We start from the raw sequence: 21241 nt of genomic DNA, 5'->3' as shown, positions 1-21241 counted from the left end.
AGAATACTATGTTTGAATGCTTCTAATTGGATGTCACTTGTTAAAATCATTGAATCCTGCATGGTTTTTGATAAACTAGTCTTCTAACTTCTCAACCAGCCTGTACCTTTAATCTAGTGGTTAGTGCAACACTGTTACTGCCTTGAGTTCAATGCGAGGAATTTGTCTATTTGCTCCATGGAATGTGTGGTTTTCTGTGGGTGCTCTGGTTTCCTCCCACAGTACAAAGATGTAACGGTTAGTAGATTAGTTTGTCACTGTAAATTGTCCCATGATTAGGTTAGGGTTAAATGGCAGATAGTTGGGGGTTGCTGGGTGGCACAGCTGTAAGGGCTGGTGGGGCCTATATCTCTAAATTAAATACTGTAGATAAAATCTCCTCTGGTAGCTCTTCTTCCCTAGAATACTAACCTAACTTGGACTGTAAAAGACAGTTGGCTTTATCTTGAGGATCAATCCTTGTCTGCCCCTTCCTTTCCACTTGTTATTCATCTATTTTGTGTTCTTAACCTTGTATTATAATCTAATCACTGTGTATAATTTACATATTGTGATTCCTGAATTTACTCATTCCACATTTGTTGGCTGTGTTTTCAGCTCCCAAGGTCCTAAACTCTAGAACTTTTACTGTAACTGGTCTCGTCTGTCCTTCTGAATTCTGAAGGGATTTCAAAATATCCTTAAATTTTTGGTCAATTGCAGTTACAGTTCCTTGTGGTCTTGAGTCAGTTTTATTTGATCATGTTCCTGTACTTTGCCTTGGGCTTCATTGTTGTTATATCACACAAATTGTGGTTGTCTTTCTCGTGTATGTTTGACAATATCTGTGTTTATTTAGGCAGAGGGAGAGTATGATACAAAACTGCGCAGGACATCAGAGGTTCTGTGTAGCCCAGTTTAAACACACGTCCTTTAGGGTAACATATAAATATTATCAAATGTACTAATTGTCAGTATATTTACTACAACGTAATAAACTTAACTGCAGTTCACTTTACTTAAAGTGGAATGTATTCTTCTGTAATCCAGTTTGGGGATGGGAGCCATTGATAACTGGTGTAAATGAACAACATCTGCAAGAATACAGAAGAAAAAATGGTTTTGCTTTTTATCATTAAACCAACCTTTCTTTCCATGGGTGATTATAAGATAATTAGGGAGGGGGAAATTAAAATTTGTAGTAAGATTAATCACACAGAAGAAAAATTGTTTTGGATATATAAACATTTTGTATTGTGGTTTATGAATTGGTATCTGCTGTTTCATTTCAGATAGCTGATAAACAGATCAATAAGCTGCAGTAAAAGAGACTGTTGATTGGATTGGCATAGTTATAATAAATAGCCTGGTTCTGTTTGTCCTGCTCCTGTATCGCAGGTATATCTGCCGGAATGTTTTCTGCTTGTTCCCTTTAGTCAACTGTGTAAGCACTTTTGCCCTCTCCTTTTTCTCACTAACTTCATGTCTCATGGGTATAGTCAGTGCTCACAGCTTTTTACCCTGATGATGTTGCCGAATCAGTGATTTGTCTGATGTCAATTTGTGGTTTACTTTCACATCTGCAGTTCTCCATCAGTTTGAATTTAAGAAATAAAAGTAGGATTAGGAACAGGCAAGAAGGTTTCACAACTTTGCTCAGGAAATCTATAAGATCATAGCTGATCTTTTTACCTAATACCACTTTCTTGTATAAACGCTGTGCCTGTTGCTTTCTGTTAATAGTTCAAAATCTGTTTATATGTCTTGAGAATGTTTTGTGACAGAATCTCCACAACCTACTTCAGTAGAGAATTCCAAATACTCACAGGGAGGAGAAATTTCTTCTCATTCTCGTTCTGAATGATCATTTTGAGACTGGCTCCTGACAACACAGCAAGGTGGTGATCAACTTTGCATCTATTTTGTCATGTCCCTCAAACTTCTGTATGTTTCAAAGAAATCTCATTCTTCTAAACATGGAGACCCAGTCAAATCTGCAATAACCAGATCAATTCCAGGGAACCTTTTGAGTATTTGTTCAAAAACAAATAAGCGGGTCACGACTGTACATAATTGAAGCAAGGTGGTTTTACTTTGTACTCAAATACTCTTGTAATAAATGTCCATGTGTTATTTGCTTTAATTGTTTGTTGTGCGTATATATGAATTTTCAGAGATTTGAGTACAAAGTCCCCTTAAAACTATTATTTTTCAACCTCTTACCACTTAAATAGCCTTTTATTAAACCTAAAGTGCATAGTTTTCCACTTTTCTACAGTACATTCCATCTGCCATGCCCTCCCAAAGCTGCTGTGCATCCCCTTGGCACCTTGTACTGGCCTAACTTGTATCTTCAGCAGACTTGGATATATTACATCCAATCCTTTGTCCAACCGATTAATCTAGATCTTCACTTCCTGGGGAACTGACATCTGTCTTGGTGCTGTCCGACTACTCAGACTACTCATAGTTTGGGAAGAAGATGACGCCAGCGAACAACATGACCAAGGGCGACATCCTCCAGACAGTTCACAAAACAACTTCTTTTACATCTTTTTCTTTCAATTGTGGTTCTGCTGCTGTTGGAACCCATGATCTACATTTTGGTGGCGTGTTTTCAGGCCAATGGAGCAATCTGGTGCTTTGCTGTTTCCGAGGGTGTTTGGTGAGGTTTCAAGTGAAGTGTGCAGCCAAGGCCTAAAAGCTTGGAGATGGAGTGTGAGTCCACGATTGACTCATATTTCTCACCGATTAAAGTGTCAAGGGAGATTGAAATTATCGAGGTGAGAGCAGAAGGCGAGTGGGTGTCCAGCGCTGTCTTATCAGCCTCTTACTCATTGCTGCCGGAGGAAGGTGTCTGTGTGTGATGGTCTCTCTCCCTCTTGCTTGCTGCTCCTGGAGGAAGGTCACTGTGTTTGAATGGTCTGTCTTTTCCTCTCGCTCGATGCTGCTGGAGTCCGGGGTCTTGGGCAAAGTTTAATTGACACGGTTTGTGGATTGGGCTCTGTTGTTCACATCATGATGTGTTTCTAGTCACTCCTTTTTTTTATGTTGCTATTTTGTGCATTTTTGATCAGGGCAAACAGGCTCTGTGGCCTGCCTATAATGAATGACACAGCACTAGATTGAACTGAATAATACCGGACTTTCTGTGACTTTGTGGGTTGGTGTTTTATATTCCGTGTTTCTCACTCGTTTTTGTTTCCATTTGTATGATTTTTTTTTTGTGTGGGGCGGTGTGGGGTTGATGTTTTTGTTTGAACAGGTTCCATGGTTTTCCCAGGGTTGTATATTGCATTCATACTTTGATAGTAAATGTACTTTGAATTTTGAAATTATTTGTTTATTCCTATTGTTTTCTGCCTGTTAACTAATCTTCAATCCACTGGTGTTTATTACTTCAAATAGAATGCATTCTAATTTTGTTTAATGGTCTCTTGATTGACATCTTATCTAAGTTTCCCCAAAGCTTAAAGGCATCACGTTAACTGATTTTCTACATTTATACTTGTTTATTTTAATCTTTTTAACATAGTGTAGTATTCCCAAAATGGTGACGTGTAGATAAACAAATCAGTACTGCAACAGTGACACTAATTATTATTTTTTTTAATTCCTATAGAATTGCTGGGTGACATTTTAAAAGATCAACCTCTAGAAGCTGATGGAATAGATTCTGTTATTGTTGTGGATAATGTACCACAAGTTGGACCAGATCGGCTAGAGAAACTTCGAAATGTTATCCAGAAGATCTTTTCCAAGTTTGGGAAAATTACGAATGAATTTTACCCAGAAATAGATGGGAAGACTAAAGGGTATGTTTCCTTTTAATATACACTTGTGTCACAAGTAGATTAGCTTTATTTCTGTTAAAGCATCATTGTTGAACCAAATCATATTGAGTAAAAGCATCATGCTATATTTTGCTGGTAAATGCAAATGGTTACACACTGAATCCTCATAGGTTTGGGACTCATGTAAATGTGAAAATCCCAATATTGCAATCTCACTTGTCAATGACTTTCTGGGGGATATCTCAAAAGAATCTCTTGTTTCTGTATTTAATGCAGGAGATGAACAGAGAGACTATATAACTGAGGCAAAAGAGTATTGAGGTAATGGACAGTATCTGGATTGCATAAGAGGAGGTGCCAGCTGTCTTGAGGTGAATTAAAGAGGATTTTTCCCGGGGCTTGTCAAGCTGAGACCTCAGATCTTGTGGGAGGCTGATGCAGAAATTGGAGGGGCCTTGGCAGAGATATCTAAAACAACCTCAGCCGTGGGTGAGGTGCTGTGGGGTAGCTGATGTTGTTCTGTTGTTCAAGAAAGGCTCTCAGAATAAGCTGCTAAATTATAGGTCAATGAGCCGGATGTAAGTTGTGTATAAATTATTGCAAGGTATTAAAAAGTTCAGGATATACAGTGGACTGCAGTTATTTGGGACACACTGGGACCAGTACATTTTAGCCCAATTAAGTGGATGCCCCAGTTAGCCAAGGTGTCATGGAAATAGTTAAAAAGTATTAAAAGTAAAGTCAAGCTACCGTTTAACTGAATAATAAATTATATGTTTTAAATGAAATGCAGATCAAATTAGAATACTACAAAAACTACAGTAGCATAAAGCTGTATTAGTTCCTAATAGGTATCGACCGAAGAATTAATCCAGTGTACATGTTCTTCTGATTGACTGCAAATGAGCAAAATCAACACAGGCACCTAGTGTGGGTAATTGCCTTCAAACAATGCTTTCGGCAATTATATCCTCCAAATCATGATTTTCATTATAATGTTCAAGATGATTGCCAGTACCTTCAAATTCTTTGTAGGCCCTAACTTGTTGAACTTGTTTCATTTTCACTCCCAGTCGTTTCTGGCATCTCCAAGCCTGAAAGCTTGAACCCGCAGTGAGAAAAACATTTCTGAATTGTCTTGCTGCTTACTACTTGGCAACTATCAGTGACAAAAATCATTGCTTTTTGAACACAAGTGCATGCAAGTGAAGTTATTTTAAAACTGCTCTAAGCACAGTGTAGTATCTAATGGGGCCACATGACATGCGCACAATTGATGTTTGTTAAAAACTGGCAATTGTCTCTTGTCTTAATAACTTGCGCAGTGTCTCAAATAAACAAAGGGAATTCTGGCTATTTTATTGTTTTGTTTTTGGTCTTTTTTTGTACTAAATAGGCAGTTGCACCAATTAACTGATGGCCCACATTAACCGGAATCCACTGTACAAGGATTTGGATAGACAGGATTGGTTAGGGATGGTCAACATGATTTTGTGTGTGGCAAGTCACGTCTAACTAATCTTACAGCATTTTTGAGATAGTTATAAGGAAAAAGAAGGAAAGGTGGTGGACATTAAAAACATGGACTTTAGCAAAGCCTTTGACAAAGTCCTGTATAGGACATAAGTCTGGAAGGCTTAGTTACTTGATATTCAGGATGAAGTAGCCAATTGGATACAGCATGGGCTTAACAGGGGGAAGTCAAAGATTGGTAGTAGTTGTCTCTCTGTCTGGAGGCCTATTACTACCTTGTGCCAGATGGATTGGTGCTGGGTTCACTGTCGTTTATCATCTTTATGGTTTAGATGATGATATGGTAAAATGGATCAGCATACATGCCAATAACTCCAAGATTGGGGGCATAGTAAGCAGTGAGGGAGGCTATGAAAGCTTGCAGCATCGTGTTGCTTAGCTAGAAAAAATGGCAGATGGAATTTATAAGTGTGAGGTTTTGTACTTTGGGAAGACAAAACAGGATAAGACTTGCAGAATGAATAGTAAGCCACTGAGCTATTGAGTAGTATCAATTAAATTCACCTGGGAATACAGATCCATAATTACTTGAATGTGGCATCACAAATAGATGGGATTGTAAAGAGGTCTTTTGGCATATTGGCATTTATATATCAGGGCATTAATATGGGGGTTGGGATGTTATATTGATATTTTACAACGTATTGGTGAGGCTGAATTTGGAGTATTGTGTGCAGTTTTGGTTGCCTACCTAGAAGAGTGATTAGAGGCTTGAAAGAGTGCAGTGAAAATTTACTTGAGGATCTGAATTGTAGGCAAATGTTGAACAGTTTAAGATTCTACTTCTTTGAGTACAGGAGAATGAGGGGAGACCTTAAAATGGTATGTAAAATTGAGGAGTATAGATAGGGTGAATGCTTACAGGATTTTTTCCCTCGGGTTGAGTGAGACTGGAGCTGGAAGTCAGGGGTCCAGAGTGAAAGAGGAACTGTTTAAGGGGAATCTGAGGGGAAACTTCTTCACTCATATGGTGGTGCAAGTGTGGAATGAGCTGCCAGTGCAAGTGGTAGATGCAGGTTCAATTGTAACATTTAAGAGAAGTTGGTGCATGAATGGGAGGGTTTAGAGAGATATGGGACCAAGCAGATCAGGTCGGCATGGACTAGATGGGCTGGAGAGCCTGTTTCTGTGCTGTAGTACTCAATGACTAATGTTGGCTAGACTGGACCCTGGATCAATATGCCCTTTCATTTTAGTGACCGATGTATGGCTGTGGGAATTAAAAATGAAACAAGTTTTTTTGTGTTATGTTCACTGAGTATTTTTTTAAATTTCCTGTATTATATTTTTAAAATTTTATTAATTGCATGAATGCTTTGAATATAATAGTTGGGGGTGTTGTGGATAGTGTGGAGGGCTGTCAGAGGTTACAGCGGGACATTGATAGGATACAAAACTGGGCTAAGAAGTGGCAGATGGAGTTCAACCCAGGTAAGTGTGAAGTGGTTCATTTTGGTAGGTCAAATATGACAGCAGAATATAGTATTAATGGTAAGACTTGGCAGTGTGGAGGATCAGAGGGATCTTGGGGTTCAAGACCATAGGACACTCAAAGCAGCTGCACAGGTTGACTCTGCAGTTAAGAAGGCATACGGTGTACTGGCCTTCATCAATCGTGGAATTGAATTTAGGAGCCGAGAGGTAATATTGCAGCTGTGTAGGACCTTCGTCAGACCCCACTTGGAGTACTGTGCTCATTTCTGGTCACCTCACTACAGGAAGGATGTGGAAACCATAGAAAGGGTGCAGAGGAAATTTACAAGGATGTTGCCTGGATTGGGGAGCATGACTTATGAAAACAGGTTGAGTGAACTCGGCCTTTTCTCCTTGGAGTGACGGAGGATGAGAGGTGAACTGATAGAGGTGTATAAGATAATGAGAGGCATTGATCGTGTGGATAGTCAGAGGCTTTTTCCCAGGGCTGAAATGGCTGCCACAAGAGGGCACAGGTTTAAGGTGCTTGGGAGTAGGTACAGAGGAGATGTCAGGTAAGTTTTTTACGCAGAGAGTGGTGAGTATGTGGAATGGGCTGCCGGCAACGGTGGTGGAGGTGGATATGATAGGGTCTTTTTACTTTTAGAGACTTTTGGATAGGAGCTTAGGGAAATGGAAGGCAATGGGTAACCCTAGTAATTTCTAAGGTAAGGGCATGTTCGGCACAACTTGGTAGGCCGAAAGGCCTGTATAGTTCTGTAGGCTTTCTATGTTTCTATATCCAGAAATGTTGGAAAATCTTATGAGCTTTCACAGAAGAAAGCTCAGAGTGGTGGGAGTGTGGAACGAGCTGCTATCTGATGACGTAAACGCGGGCTCACTCTTAAGTTTTAAGAACAAATTGGATGGGTACATGGATGAGAGAGGACTGGAGGGTTATGGACTAGATGCAGGTCAATGGGACTAGTGGAATAATGTTTTGGCACAGACTAGAAGGGCCGAATGGCCTGTTTTCTGTGCTGTATTGTTCTATGGTTCTATGAAAGAGGAGTTTCTAGGAAGCGGTTTATTCTGCCCTGCCTATGTCATCTTATTTGATTGAGGTCCTGCCACCATCTAGCCTCATTTTTGAACTTGGAGGCATTCTTATCTATAAAGACAAGGTTGGAACAGCAGGAAATATGATCAGATGCTGGAGGCTGTCCTGCTGAGCATTTGCAAGATTTTTTTGAATTTATTTTTGGGATTGTTTCCTTTAGTTGACAAAGTAGAAGTTTTTATTCAAGTATTTTCCTGCACTATTAGAAAGCCATTTATTAGAATTGTCCTAAGCTCTAATGCTGTTGACAAGATTGTTAAGAAACAGAATTTGACAGGAGCCTTGGAAACAAGTTGGAGCAATTGCTTTAAATTTTGTGACCTTCTTAGAGAAGTAAAGTAGTGCAGAGGTTTAGAAAGAGATTTTGAGTTTGGATTGCAGCCAATGTCATGTCATCGGCTTGAAGCAATAGAAGTCAAGAACATGTAAGAGGCCATAATTGGAGTGCAAATATCTCAGGACTGTAATACTGGAAGTGATTTATGTAGATAATAGATTGTAAAACCAGTGAAATTTGAAAATAAATTTTAAGTAAAATTTAAATTGTGTGCAATTGTAGAACGGAGGAATTTTTCTGAAATTCTATATTAGTCAAAATGCAGGAGATTTGAAGTACAGACGGAACCTTCCTGAAAATATATCAACACAAAGCTTAATGGAAGTAATGATATTGGAATTAGATTTATTACTACTTGTGTATGTTGTGAAATTTATTGTTCTGCAGTAGCAATATGATGCAAAACAAAAATGTTGTGCAGGAAGCCATTATACTTCACCTTAGAAATATGACTTTTTCCTGTGCTCAAATAAAAGAGACTGAATTCTAAACATTGTGTAGATAGTTTTGAGTCTGATCTGAAATTTGGGCTTCAGTTTTTGTGTGATCTGACTTGACAATCCATCCTCTGTAACAGGTACTAAGTGTTTAAAAGGTTTGGTGTGTAGCCAGTAAACATTGTGGCAACATTTTTGTTTCCAGGTACATTTTCTTGGAATACAGTTCACCAGCTTTTGCTGTGGATGCTGTAAAAAATGCAGATGGATACAAGTTAGACAAACAGCATACCTTTCGTGTCAATCTCTTCACGGACTTTGATAAGTGAGTGTGGACTTATTTCTATTTGGGGTGGGAGGAAGCCTTAGAAATTTTAATTTTGATGTTTCACACTGAGGGCTATTAAGAAACAAATGGACTGAAGTTACGGGTATTAAGTGGGACTATGGGCATTAATCATTTGTGAAATAAATTTATTGAATTTGCTTAATTTACTTAAATGCCACTTAATTTATTTGAATGCCAAGAACCTGCTTGTTGCTGAAACGTTCATTAACAGAACTTCCTTACAGCTACATTCAATATGTATTTCCTTATCAGGTACATGGATATTAGTGATGATTGGGAAATTCCAGAGAAACAGCCTTTCAAAGATTTTGTAAGTATTTTGTAGTATTTTAAATCAATAATACAGAGATGTATTTGTTAAGACATTATTATTGGAAGTTTTTTTAATTGTACCAACATATAACTTTAGAGTTCTACGGATACAATAGGGTCTTTTAAGAGACTCTTGGATAGGTACATGGAGCTTCGAAAAATAGAGGGCTATGGGTAACTCTAGGTAATTTCTAAAATAAGTACATGTTCGGCACAGCATTGTGGGCCGCAGGGCCTGTATTGTGCTGTAGATTTTCTATGTTCTCTTGAGCAGTGTAGAGGGATTTAGATTCAACGTGAAAATGAAACCTGAACCAAGCAGCAGCAGATCCTTTCGAAAGCTTTATCCCTGTTTCAGAAGTAATTATAGTATCTCAGCACCTATCTGTATTGGGCAAATAGTACTGATGATTTTAATATCACAAATGTTGGTTACCACGGTGTCATTTAAAAGATATTAAACAGCAATGGCTATTTTGCGAAGTCCAAACAACTGTTTTCACTTTTTAAATCATTGAATCGCGTAAACAAATTAAACATGTCCATTATAAACAGTGCAACTACAATAAGGGGAAAGTTCTGTTTTCAATTCTGCCAGTTAAAAGTGGACATTTTTACATCTAGTCCATTAAAAGTTAGTGTTGTTGACACCTGTATGTTATACAGGGGAATCTTCGATACTGGATAGAGGATCCAGACTGCAGAGACCAATGCAGTATTATCTATGAATCTGGAGACAGAACAGCTATCTTGTGGAATGATATAAAAGAACCAGTCATCATTGAAGAGCGTGCAGTGAGTATCATTTGAATATTAATATTGAATTGCAGGGGACCTTTGAGAGAACTAAATATGTAAAACAAAATAATTGTACCAAGTTAACAAGTTTGTTTGTTCTTTTTTGCTGTACTTGTATAGTAAAGTAAAATGGATTGATAGCAAAGGGAATCTTATTTTTTTGTCTAAGCAGTGGCGTTCTGCAGCCACCAATACTTGGACATCTATTGTATGTGACTACATATAAATGTAGCTGGGCTGATTTTAGTAAATTCAAAGGTGAAAAAAAAAATTGACATCCTTCCTCACTGTGCGAAACTCCATCAAAGGTCTCAGTCAGATATAAACCAGCTGGAGACATGGGCAAAGAAGTGATATGTGGAATCTAATCCTGACAAGTGTGAGGTGTTACACTTTGGGAGATCAAATGCACAAGGAAAGTATATAGTAAATAGCAGGACTTGAGCATTCATATCCAAAACAAACTTTGGGTGCAAGTTGTAGCTCCCTGGAAAAGGAAACATGGATAAATAGTGTGGCAAACACATTGTATAGCATACTTGCCACTGTCAGTTTGGGTGCTAAGTATAAAAGTCAAGGAATCCTATTGTAGTTTTAAAACCTAGGTCCCATTTGAAGTATTATATGTAGTACTAGTTGCCACATAAGAGGAAGGATATGGAAGCTTTGAAGAGAGTGCAGAGTAAGTTCATTAAGATGCCGGGATTAAAAAGTATTAGCTATAAGGAGAAGTTAGACAGACTAGGAGATCTAATAGAAGTCTATAAGATTATGAGAGGCATAGATGGAGTAGATGGTCAGACATTTCCCATTGAAGAAGTATAATGTACTAGAAGGCATAGCTTTAAGGTGAGAGAGAGAAACTTTCAGGGAGATGTGTGGGGCAGGTGGGATGTGTCTGGAACATGCTGCTGGGGGAAGTGGTGGAGAGAAATATGAAAGAGATATTTAAAAGTTGTTGAGACAGGCACATGAACAGATAGAGGGTTGAGGGATATAGACCATGTACTGACGGTTGGGGTTAGCTTAGTTTGGCAATGTGGTTGGCACAATCATGGGACATAGGGTCTGTCCTTATGGTCGAACATTTTGTTGTATGGAGTACCTTGTGGCCAATCACAGACACCACCTTGCTTGGAGCACTGTGTACCATAGAATGAATTTCTATGATAAACCCACTAAGCTAAGAACATCGAGAGATATGGAAGTAGACCATTCAGCCTCTTGTGCCTGCTCAGACATGGTTGATGTTTTACAATCAGGTCACTTTGACCCTATACATTAATATCTTAAATTCTCTCTGAATGTACTTCCGGAGTGAACTGCTTGATGCAGATAGATTTCCTCTTTGTTCTGAATGGCTTACTTCATAATTTGTGACTGACTCGGGGATTGTATTTTCTCCAGCTAGGATAATGCTAACTCTGCATGAATCCTGCTTGGATTTCTGTGAACTTGTATGTTTCAATGAGATGTCTTCTCATTCTTCTGAACTGCATTATGGGGCCTATTTGCTTAATCTTTCCTCGATCATCCTAGGAATAAAACTGGTGAATGTTCAGTGCCCTCTCAACTACAAATGTACTTTTCCTTACTAAGGAGAATGGAATTGTTTAGTCTTCAGGTGAAGTCTTGCCTGGACTGTATGTAAAATTGAACGAAAGGTTTTTACTCTTGTATTTAAATCTTCTTGCAATAAGGAACAATGTTGGTTTCCCAATGCTTGCTGAACTTGTGTACCAGAATTCAGACAGGTTTATTATCACTGACGTACAATGGAAGACATAACATTTCCTATGTTACAAAAAGTAAATAAATCGTACTAAAGAAGAATAACGAGGTAGTATTCATGAGTTTGTGGACCGTTCAGAAATCTGATGGCAGAAGGGAAAAAACTGGTCTTAAAACATTGAGCATGGATCTTCAGGCTCCTGAACCACCCCTCCCAATGCTGTAATTAGAAGAGGGCATGATTTGAATGATAAGGTTCTTTAATGATGGATGCTGCCTTCTTGGGCACCACCTTTTGGAGATGTCCTCGACATTGGGGAGTGCGATGCCTATGGTGGAGCTGGCTGAATCTACAACTCTCTACGGCCTCTTTTGATCCTGTGCAGTGGAGGCTCCGTACCAGGTTATGATACAAACAGTCAAAATACTGACTACAGTACATCTGTAGAAATTTGCTAGTGATATACCAAATCTGCTTAAACTGATGAAATATAGCCATTGTTGTGCCACCTTCATGAATGCATCAGTATGTTGAGCCCAGGGTGGATATGCTGAGGTGTTCAAATCTCACCCTTTCCACTGTTGACTTCTTAGTGGGACTGACTTGCCCTGCCTGAAATCCCTAATCAATTTCTTGATCTTGCTGACGCTGAGTGCAGGGTTGTTGTTGTGACACCACTCAACCAGCCAGTCTATCTTGCTTAGTCTTTCACCACCTGAAGAAATTTGTTTTCTTCCAGTATGGATGATTGTTCCACTTTATATTTCATCTGCCATGTTGCCTTATTCTTGATCCCTTCATTTAAATAATTGAATATAGTTTGTGGACAACTGGGGCCTGATAATAATGCTGGTGGTTGCGACCTCCCAGTCTAAGAGTAACCTGAGTATTTCTATTTTTAACCACTAATCACTTCCCAGTTCACACCAATATACTATCCTTGTATAACGGATTATAATTCTCTGTAATAATTTGTTGAGTGTCACTCTTGAAGACCTTCTGGTCAAATTTTGCCACATCAGTGAATTTACTCTTTTTTTAAATCTGCTTTATAATCTCTTACAGATTAGTTTATTAACTGCTCCATTCTATTGTTAATTTTGACGTGTTTCCTTCCCACTTCCTTAATTTTCTGCATATTCCCTTCCAAAGTTGTTCTCACTAGTTTATAGCTCCTTGTATCCAGTTTCCCTTCTTAATTTGTGGTGATAAGTTTGCTGCATTTTCAAGCATTATAGAATTTGAAATGTTAGAAGATGATAACCAGTACATTCACTGTCTCTATCAGCACCTCCCTAATTCCTGGAATATGAGTTAACAGGTTATGAGGATTTATTGTGCTTCATTTCCATTAGTTACTGATATTAATTTCCTTGAACTCATTTGCTCTGAGCAATTAGTCTTTTACTACTTCTGAAAAATTTTGTTTGTCATCTTTTGTTGGAAGAAAGCATAAAACCATTTTATTTCTTTGCTATTGCTTTATTTCCCCCAATGTATTTTTTACTTTCTCAGTCTAAGCAACCCCATCAAATTCTGATTTTTGACTTAATAGAAACCTTTTGTTTTCATTTCACCTATTCTTGTATTTGGGTTTACTTTTTGATTTATATGCATCTTCCATTGATCCTGTCTTCACTGATTAACCATGGATAGATCACTTATTCCATTCTTCTTTGCCTACAGAAGGTTAAAATATTACTTGTAAGATGTTAATTGTTGAGATATTGACTATTGCTTTGCCATGTAGGTTTGGAGTTTTTATAGCCAGTTCATGTCATTTGTCTTGGCAGTTTACATTATTCAGATTTAAGACGTAGATTTAGATTGAATTTAAGGCTACGTCCACACTAGACCGGATAATTTTGAAAACGCTGGTTTTGCGTAAAAATGATAGGTGTCCATGCCAGGCGTTTTTGAAAATACCTCCGTCCACATTAAAATGGATATTTGGGTGAATCTCCTCTTACTGGACATGCACACGACACATCTACAGAAAACAAACGATGAGGAAACGGTATGCTATTTCTGTTTCTGTGGCGGCGTGCTGTTTCCATTGGTCAAAATCTAGAGTACCTACAACAACAGCGAAAGAAAGTTTTCAGCAATGTCTTCGAGGAATACAGTACAAAGAAAACCTCCGCTGGAAAAAGCAGACCGGACTTCTTCGTATGGACAGACGATGAAGTCGGGCTGCTTCTGGAAGTTACAAACGACTACAAAGCCAGCAAAGCAGTGGAGAACGTGGACTGAGAGTCATGCCAAACCAAATACAACGACATCCTCGACCGCTATAAAGAGTGCTATATGCGTTAAAGAAAACAATGAAATCCTGCGCTACCACCACCATCTGTTCCGGCACGTCATGATAGTGTTTTTAAAAAGCTTCGGTTACCTTGTACACACTACACTGCCCAACCGGCGTTTTCAGATTTACACAGTCTGGAGAGCGTTTTAGAAAAGCTCCGTTTTCGGGGGAGGAAAACGCCGTTTCAGTGTGGACGGAGGGTCAAAACGAAGAGAAAAAGCTTCGGTTACGGATTTATCCAGTCTAGTGTGGGCGTAGCCTAAGTCACCTTCAATCTTAGTATAAAATTGCAACATGTAATGATCACTGTTAGCTAAAAGCTCTTTAATTGACAGATTATCAAAATAAACAGATTAAAGCTTTTTTCATTACATAATGCTAGAGTGAAAGTATTAAGCTCCTTCTCTTGGTTCCTCAGTGTTTTGTTGGAAACCATCTCTTTTACATTCCAATAAAGTGTCCTCTACACAACCACTGCTGATTTTTGTTTCACCTGTTTATATGTAGGTTAAAGCCTTCTATGATACTGGATTTCTGTTAGATGCGCCGCCAGTTTCCTGGTTTGCAGATTTGTCATTATGAATTCTGTGGTTTGGGAGCACATTTAGAAACTGCTGCTGATATTTTCAGTCACTTGCTGTAATTACTTCTACCCAAACTGAATTTTGTAAATTTTCTTACCTGACAAATTTCACCACTGTTGCAGTTATTCTGCTCCTTAATATAAAAACTAATACCCTCTTCTGCTTTTGTACTGTATGTCTGTTCTAAAAGTTAATGTTCTGGAATATTTAATTCCGTTTGTCATTTTGCAAGTACATCTCCATAATGGTTCTTGGGTTGTAACCATTAGTTCTCATTTGTGCCATTAATTCATAAACCTGTTATAAGTGTTATAATTTCTATTTGTTTACTTACTGATAAATGGACTATTGTTTTATTTGTCTGTAATCTCTGAATATTATATATTATATAATAACAGTGGGCATGCACATATTACTTGGAGCAGGTTCACCCACCCACCCACCCACCTTCCCCTTTACCTGGTTTCACCTATTCTCTGCAAGATTGTACTCCTTCCCCTTTCCCCCAACACCTTATTCTGACTTCTGCCTAACCTGCTGAGTTCTTCCAGTATTTGTGTGCGATGCCTAAACACTTTTAGGCCTCACGCTTTAACTTTGAATATTAATTATCATGTCTACTTTCAATAATCGCTGAGCTAGTTGTATCTGCTATAAAATGTTCAGGTTTGTAAATACTTTTTATTTTTGTTTACAGCGCTGGACAGAAACATATGTTCGTTGGTCTCCCAAAGGCACGTACTTGGCAACATTCCATCAGCGTGGTATTGCTCTTTGGGGTGGGGAGAAGTTCAAGCAAATTCAGCGGTTCAGTCACCAAGGTGTCCAGCTAATTGATTTTTCTCCATGTGAAAGGTATTTGTGTAGATGAAGACTAATAGCTTCCTCAATCGTAATTCTATATTTGTGCTCAGTGTTCCAGCTATGTTGTATCCTATAATTGAAGTGTGTTGAGTTTTTTAAATAATCTATCCATGAAAATTTTGGATTGGATCACCTATGTTTATGATCAGTAATGTATTAAATTTTATTATTTTACCTATACTTCTTTTTCATGCACAGTGCTTTAAAATGAATAATCTCTTTATTCAGCAGTCAAACAATATACATTACATTATAACAATCTTTCTTGGGACAGTAGTATGGACATATGGAATTGAAATTTATTTCTGCAATGGTGGTGCAGTTGTGATGTGGTGATGTGGAAATGTGGCCACATCACAACTGCAATATCCATTCTGGAATGCAATTTGTTCTTTCACTAGCTGAGGTGTAGTCTCTGTCAACAATAGAAATGCAGGCATAAATATAGTGCAATTTTTTGTAGTCTTAGTGAAGTTTGAGGTTAGAATGCAATGTACTCATAAGGACTGACTATAATGAGGATCAGAAGTGCTTTTCATACCCAGTGTCCAACTCAAGCAATCACAGGTCCAAGCTAAGTTACTACCTTGCAAATGTATTGTCAAGAAATAATCAAGCACTTTGTGTGGGGAGTATCATGCTTGTCTTGCAAGGCATTTCTGAGCTAGTTCTGATTCATTGGCAAAAATCAAGGGTAGCTTGATGTTTGTGCTTAATGATAATTGGATTGAGATTGTATAAACATATCCACAGCAGATTTTGTCTGTGTCTGAACTTGTAACTCATAAATAGATTAGTACAGAAAACTAGATAGCATTTTAATTTAATTTCCTTCTTTCATTCTCCTTTTAACTACCTTAATTTAGCAATTTTTGATTATTAATTGAAGTTTGTTTCTGACCATTTTGCAAATGTTTTAGTGCTGCTGATGTTAATGCCAGCAGAGCTAAAGAGTGAACATGATGTGGATGTATTTGAATGTTAACAATTTGTTTCTTTAATTACCCTTCAGGTATATGGTGTCATTTAGTCCTTTAATGGACACAAAAGATGACCCTCAGGCTATTATCATTTGGGATGTATTAACAGGCCAGAAGAAGCGAGGGTTTCATTGTGAAAGCTCAGCCCATTGGCCAATATTCAAGTAAGTATAATTTCAAGAGTGCCTCTGTGCCAGAAGGTAATTAAATCTGAAGAAAGTAAATTTGTAATTTTTTTTCTTTTTGTTATATTAAGTTTTGTAAATGTTCACCAGTTAAACACTTGCATTGTTCCTGTCACCTGTTTTGTATTTCAAGAAAATAATAGCTTTTTTAAAAATTCAGAGGCCTCAGCTATTCATTCACAAAACATTTGAATTCTCTGCAGCAAATGTGGAATTCACATTCAAACAATTTAATTAAACTGGGCTTATGAATGAAGTTGACTTTTAATATAAAAACAATGATCATAACTCCAGATTGTCATGAATCTCTATCTGATGCATTTGTGTTCTTCATGAAAGGAACTCTGCCAACTTTGTCCATTCTGGTTTGTATGTGACTCCAGACCCTGGTCAGTGTGGTTGGATTACCAAGATACCAAGAATGGTCCATTCAATTCAGAGGACAAATTGGATGAACAGAAAATGTAGGCTGTGGTATTAGTAGTAATAGTGTGATCTTTGGAGTCAAGTATGATGTTCTCCTAAGGCACTGTCTACTGGTATTTCCTCACATAGTTGTAGAGACTGATCTGGGATCTGTGTGTTCTGGTGCAGTGTGAGCAAGAGTGAGTGGTGGCTATGATCAGTGGTTGGGTGTTTTGGTTGTTCATTCTCCCATTTTGCAGCTGCCACATGTTCTCTGCAGCACAGCAGAGGTTGTTCTCATGTAGCACAGTTCCCTCTTCAACAGATTTCATCCAGGTATCTATTGGGCACAATATCTTCTCAGTTTTTAGATGTAGCTATAGAGACATATTTGTTAAGACATTAATTATTGAAAGTTCTTTTTTAATTGTACCAACATACAACTTTAGAGTTCTGCGGATACGATAGGGTCTTTTAAGAGACTCTTGGATAGGTACATGGAGCTTAGAAAAATAGAGGGCTATGGGTAACACTAGGTAATTTCTGAAGTAAGTACGTGTTTGGTACAGCATTGTGGGCCGAAGGGCCTGTGTTGTGCTGTAGGTTGTCTATGTAATATCGAATTTCTTCAGGCTGATTTTGATGTTATATTTGGGTGTTTCCGTTCCCACCGGGGCTCCCTGATTTACCATTGAGACCATTGAAGAAATAATTTAAATGTATGTGCAAGGTGCAACCCAGCTCTTCTTCCCCCCCCCCCACCACCTTTCAATTACCGTGGTATTATAAACTCAGCATTTTCTTCTTCATTTTGACTTACCAGGACAATATTCCTCGTGTAGTGCTGAATTTTCTCCTGTACAAAGTTTAAATGTCATATGGTGCCAACCAGAGCACTGCCTTCAATAATGAAGATGGCAATTTGGACTGTAAAGAGTGTCATATAAATATTGATTTAAATGTTTCTTCTTCAATAGGTGGAGCCATGATGGCAAGTTTTTTGCACGAATGACGCAAGATACTCTTAGTATTTATGAAACACCTGTGAGTATATCTGTTAAATGCTAGGATTTTTAATCTTGGAATCATGAAGTGAACATGTTTAATTTTTTTTCTTTAAGAATGTTTCTCAAGGACAGAATACAACCAATGATAGTGTAAGATAGAATTCAAGTCACAAGAGTACTACAGCACACAAATAGGCCCTTCAGCCCATCTAGTCCATGCAGACCTGATCTTCTGGCTAGTCCCATCCACCTGCAGCAGGAGCATATCCCTCGAACCCCCTCCCATCCATGTACCTATGCAAACTTCTCTTAAATGTTACAATTGAACCCATGTGTACCAATTGAACTGGCTGCTTGTTTAACACTTGCACCACCATCTGTGTGAAGAAGTTTGTCCTCAGGTTCTCCTTAAATAGTTCCCCTTTCACCTTAAACCCGTGACTTCTACTTTCAAGAAACACAAACAAAATATTGGAGGAACTTAGCAGGTCAGGTAGCGTCTATGCAAATAAACAAACAGTTGGCCTTTTGGGCTGAGACCCTTCTTGAGGACTGGAAAGGAAAGGGGGAAGATGCCAGAATAAAAAGGTTGGGGGAGGGGAAGGAAACTATCTGGCAGGTGATAGTTGAAGTTAGGGGGTTGGGAAAGGTAAAGAGCTGGGGAAGAAGGAATCTGATAGGAGAGGAGAGTGGACTGTGGGAGGAGGGGACCGGGGGCGGGGTTGATAGGCAGGTGAGAAGAGGTAAAAAGCCAGAGTGGGGAAACAAGGGGGTGGGGGGAGTATTTTTTTCACCGGAAGGAGAAATCAATATTCTTGCCATCAGGTTGGAGGTCACCCAGATGAAATATAAGGTATTGCTTCATCACCCTGAGGGTGGCCTCATCTTGACACAAGAGGAGGCCATGGGCCAACATGTGGGAATTGGCATTAAAAAATCCACCAGGAGTTTCGCTTTTGACAGGTGTAGCAGAGGTGGTCCCCTAATTTACTACGGTCTCACCAATGTAGAGGGGACAGTGTCGGGAGCACTGGACACGATCGATTACCCCAGCAGAACTGCAAGTGAGGTGTTGCCTCACCTGGAAGGACTGTTTGGGGCCCTGAGTGGAGGTGGTGATTAGTCAGTAGCACTTAGCTCGCTTGCAGGGATAAGTGCTGGGAGGAAGATTAATAGGGAGGGATGAATGGATCAGGGAATTGCGGGGGTGGCGGAGGGGAGTTTGGAGATAAAGGTATGTTTAGTAGAAGAATCCCTTTGGAAATGACGGAAGTTGCAGAGGATGATTTGTTGGATACAAGGGCTCAAGGGGTGGTAGGTAAGGACAAGAGTAACTCGATCACTGTTAAGGCAGCGGGAAAATGGGGTGAGCGTGGACGTTCAAGAAATGGAGGAGATGCGGATGAGGTAAAAAAACTGAGAAAAGGGAATAGCATTTTTTACAGGAGATAGAGTGGGAAATGATATAGTCAATATAACCTTGGGAATAGGAGGGTTTAAAAAAAGATATTGGTTGACAATTTGTCTCCAGAGGTGGAGACAGATCGAGAAAGGGAGGTCTAGACTCTAGTCTCACTTAATCTGAGAAAATCTTGCATGCTTTCATCCTATCTATACACATAATGTTGCATACCACTATTATAAGATCTCCCCTCATTCTGCGCACAGAGGAACAGAATCCTAAACTATTCAACCCTTCCCTACAATTAAGGTCCTCAAGTCCTGGCAACATTCCTGTAAACTTTCTCTACACTCTTCCAAGTTATTAATTCCTTTCTAGGAGGTAGGTAGCCAAATCTGCACACAATACTCAATTCAACTTCGCCAAATTGTTGTACAGTTTCAATATAATATCCCAACTCCTGTACTCAGTGCCCTGGTTTACATAGGCCAATATGCCAAAAGCACTTTTAGGGAATTATAGATCTGTATCCCCAGGTCCCTTTGTTTGATTTTGCCATGCACCTCAGAGCCCTAACGTTCATTGTGTAAGTCTTGCCCTGGTTTGTCTTCCAAAGTGCAGAACCTCACAGGTACAAATTCCATCTCCCTTTTCTCTAACCCACTTTCCAAGCTGATCAAAATCATGCTGCAAGCTTTTATAGCCTTCCTCGCTGCCCACTATGCCCCTATTCTTGATGTCATCTACAAATGTACTGATCCAGATTACCACATTATCTGAACCATAAAGATGAAAAGCAATAATGGACCCAGCCCTAAATCACACAGCACAACAGTCTCCAGACAGGAACAAGACTCTACTACTAACCTTTGACTTTTCCTGTTTAGCTAATGTGGTATCCAGTGAACTCCGTCATTCTGAATGCCAAGCAGCTTAATCCTTCAGGCCATTATCCCATGCAGGACTTTGTCAAAGGCATTGCTAAAGTCCATTTAGTCAATGTTCACCACCTTTCCTTCATTAACCTTCCTAATAACTACCTCAACAAAACTCTTGATTGATTAGACGTGGACCACCATGCACAAAACCATGTTGACTATCCCTAACCAACCCTGTCTATCCAAATCCTTGTACATCTTGACCTACTGAATACCTTTAATAATTTGCACAATGTTGACATCAGGCTCACTGTCCTGTAATTTCCCAGCTTATTCTTAGAGCCTTTCTTAAGCCATGGAACAATATTAGCTATCCCCTAGTCGTCCTTCACTTTACCTGTGGCTAAGGATGTTTCAAATATCTTTACCAGGGCCCCTGTAATTTCTGCACTAACCTCCCATAAGGTCTGAGGAAATAACTTATTAGGCCCATATCCACCTTAATTCACCTCAAGACAGCCAGCATCACTTCTGCGATGCAGATACTGTCCATGACCTCGCTGCTCTTTTGTCTCCGATATATAATCTCTCTGTTTGTCTCCAGAGTAAATAAGGAGGCAAAATTTTCATTTTAGGATCTTCCCCAGAAAACTTAAAAGGTCTAGAACTATCTGCATTTACCAGGGAAATTAATGTTTTGATTTTCTTTTCCACCGGAATGATAAAATGCTGCCTAACCCTCTGGATTTTCAATATTTTTTGTTTTGCGTTATTTATTCCCAACATCTGTAGTACACAGTTGCAAGAAAAAGTTTGTGAACCCT

The 21241-nt window shown here is 38.9% G+C and overlaps 1 protein-coding gene across 1 annotated transcript in view; it reads left to right on the top strand.

The window, feature by feature from the left end:
* Positions 1-21241, top strand: part of LOC140202975 (eukaryotic translation initiation factor 3 subunit B) — a 50448-nt gene that overhangs the window by 959 nt on the left and 28248 nt on the right. Inside the window, exons 2-8 of the mRNA XM_072268629.1 lie at positions 3602-3794; positions 8819-8938; positions 9215-9272; positions 9941-10069; positions 15394-15551; positions 16573-16704; positions 18108-18174. Of these exons, the coding sequence (XP_072124730.1) occupies positions 3602-3794; positions 8819-8938; positions 9215-9272; positions 9941-10069; positions 15394-15551; positions 16573-16704; positions 18108-18174 (857 nt within the window). The remainder of the gene's footprint in view (positions 1-3601; positions 3795-8818; positions 8939-9214; positions 9273-9940; positions 10070-15393; positions 15552-16572; positions 16705-18107; positions 18175-21241) is intronic.

This window comes from Mobula birostris, chromosome 9 (assembly GCF_030028105.1).
Source record: "Mobula birostris isolate sMobBir1 chromosome 9, sMobBir1.hap1, whole genome shotgun sequence".
NCBI classification, from domain to species: Eukaryota; Metazoa; Chordata; class Chondrichthyes; order Myliobatiformes; family Myliobatidae; genus Mobula; species Mobula birostris.
The sequence above is the reverse complement of the archived record's forward strand: the minus strand, read 5'-3'. Positions and strand labels throughout refer to the sequence as shown.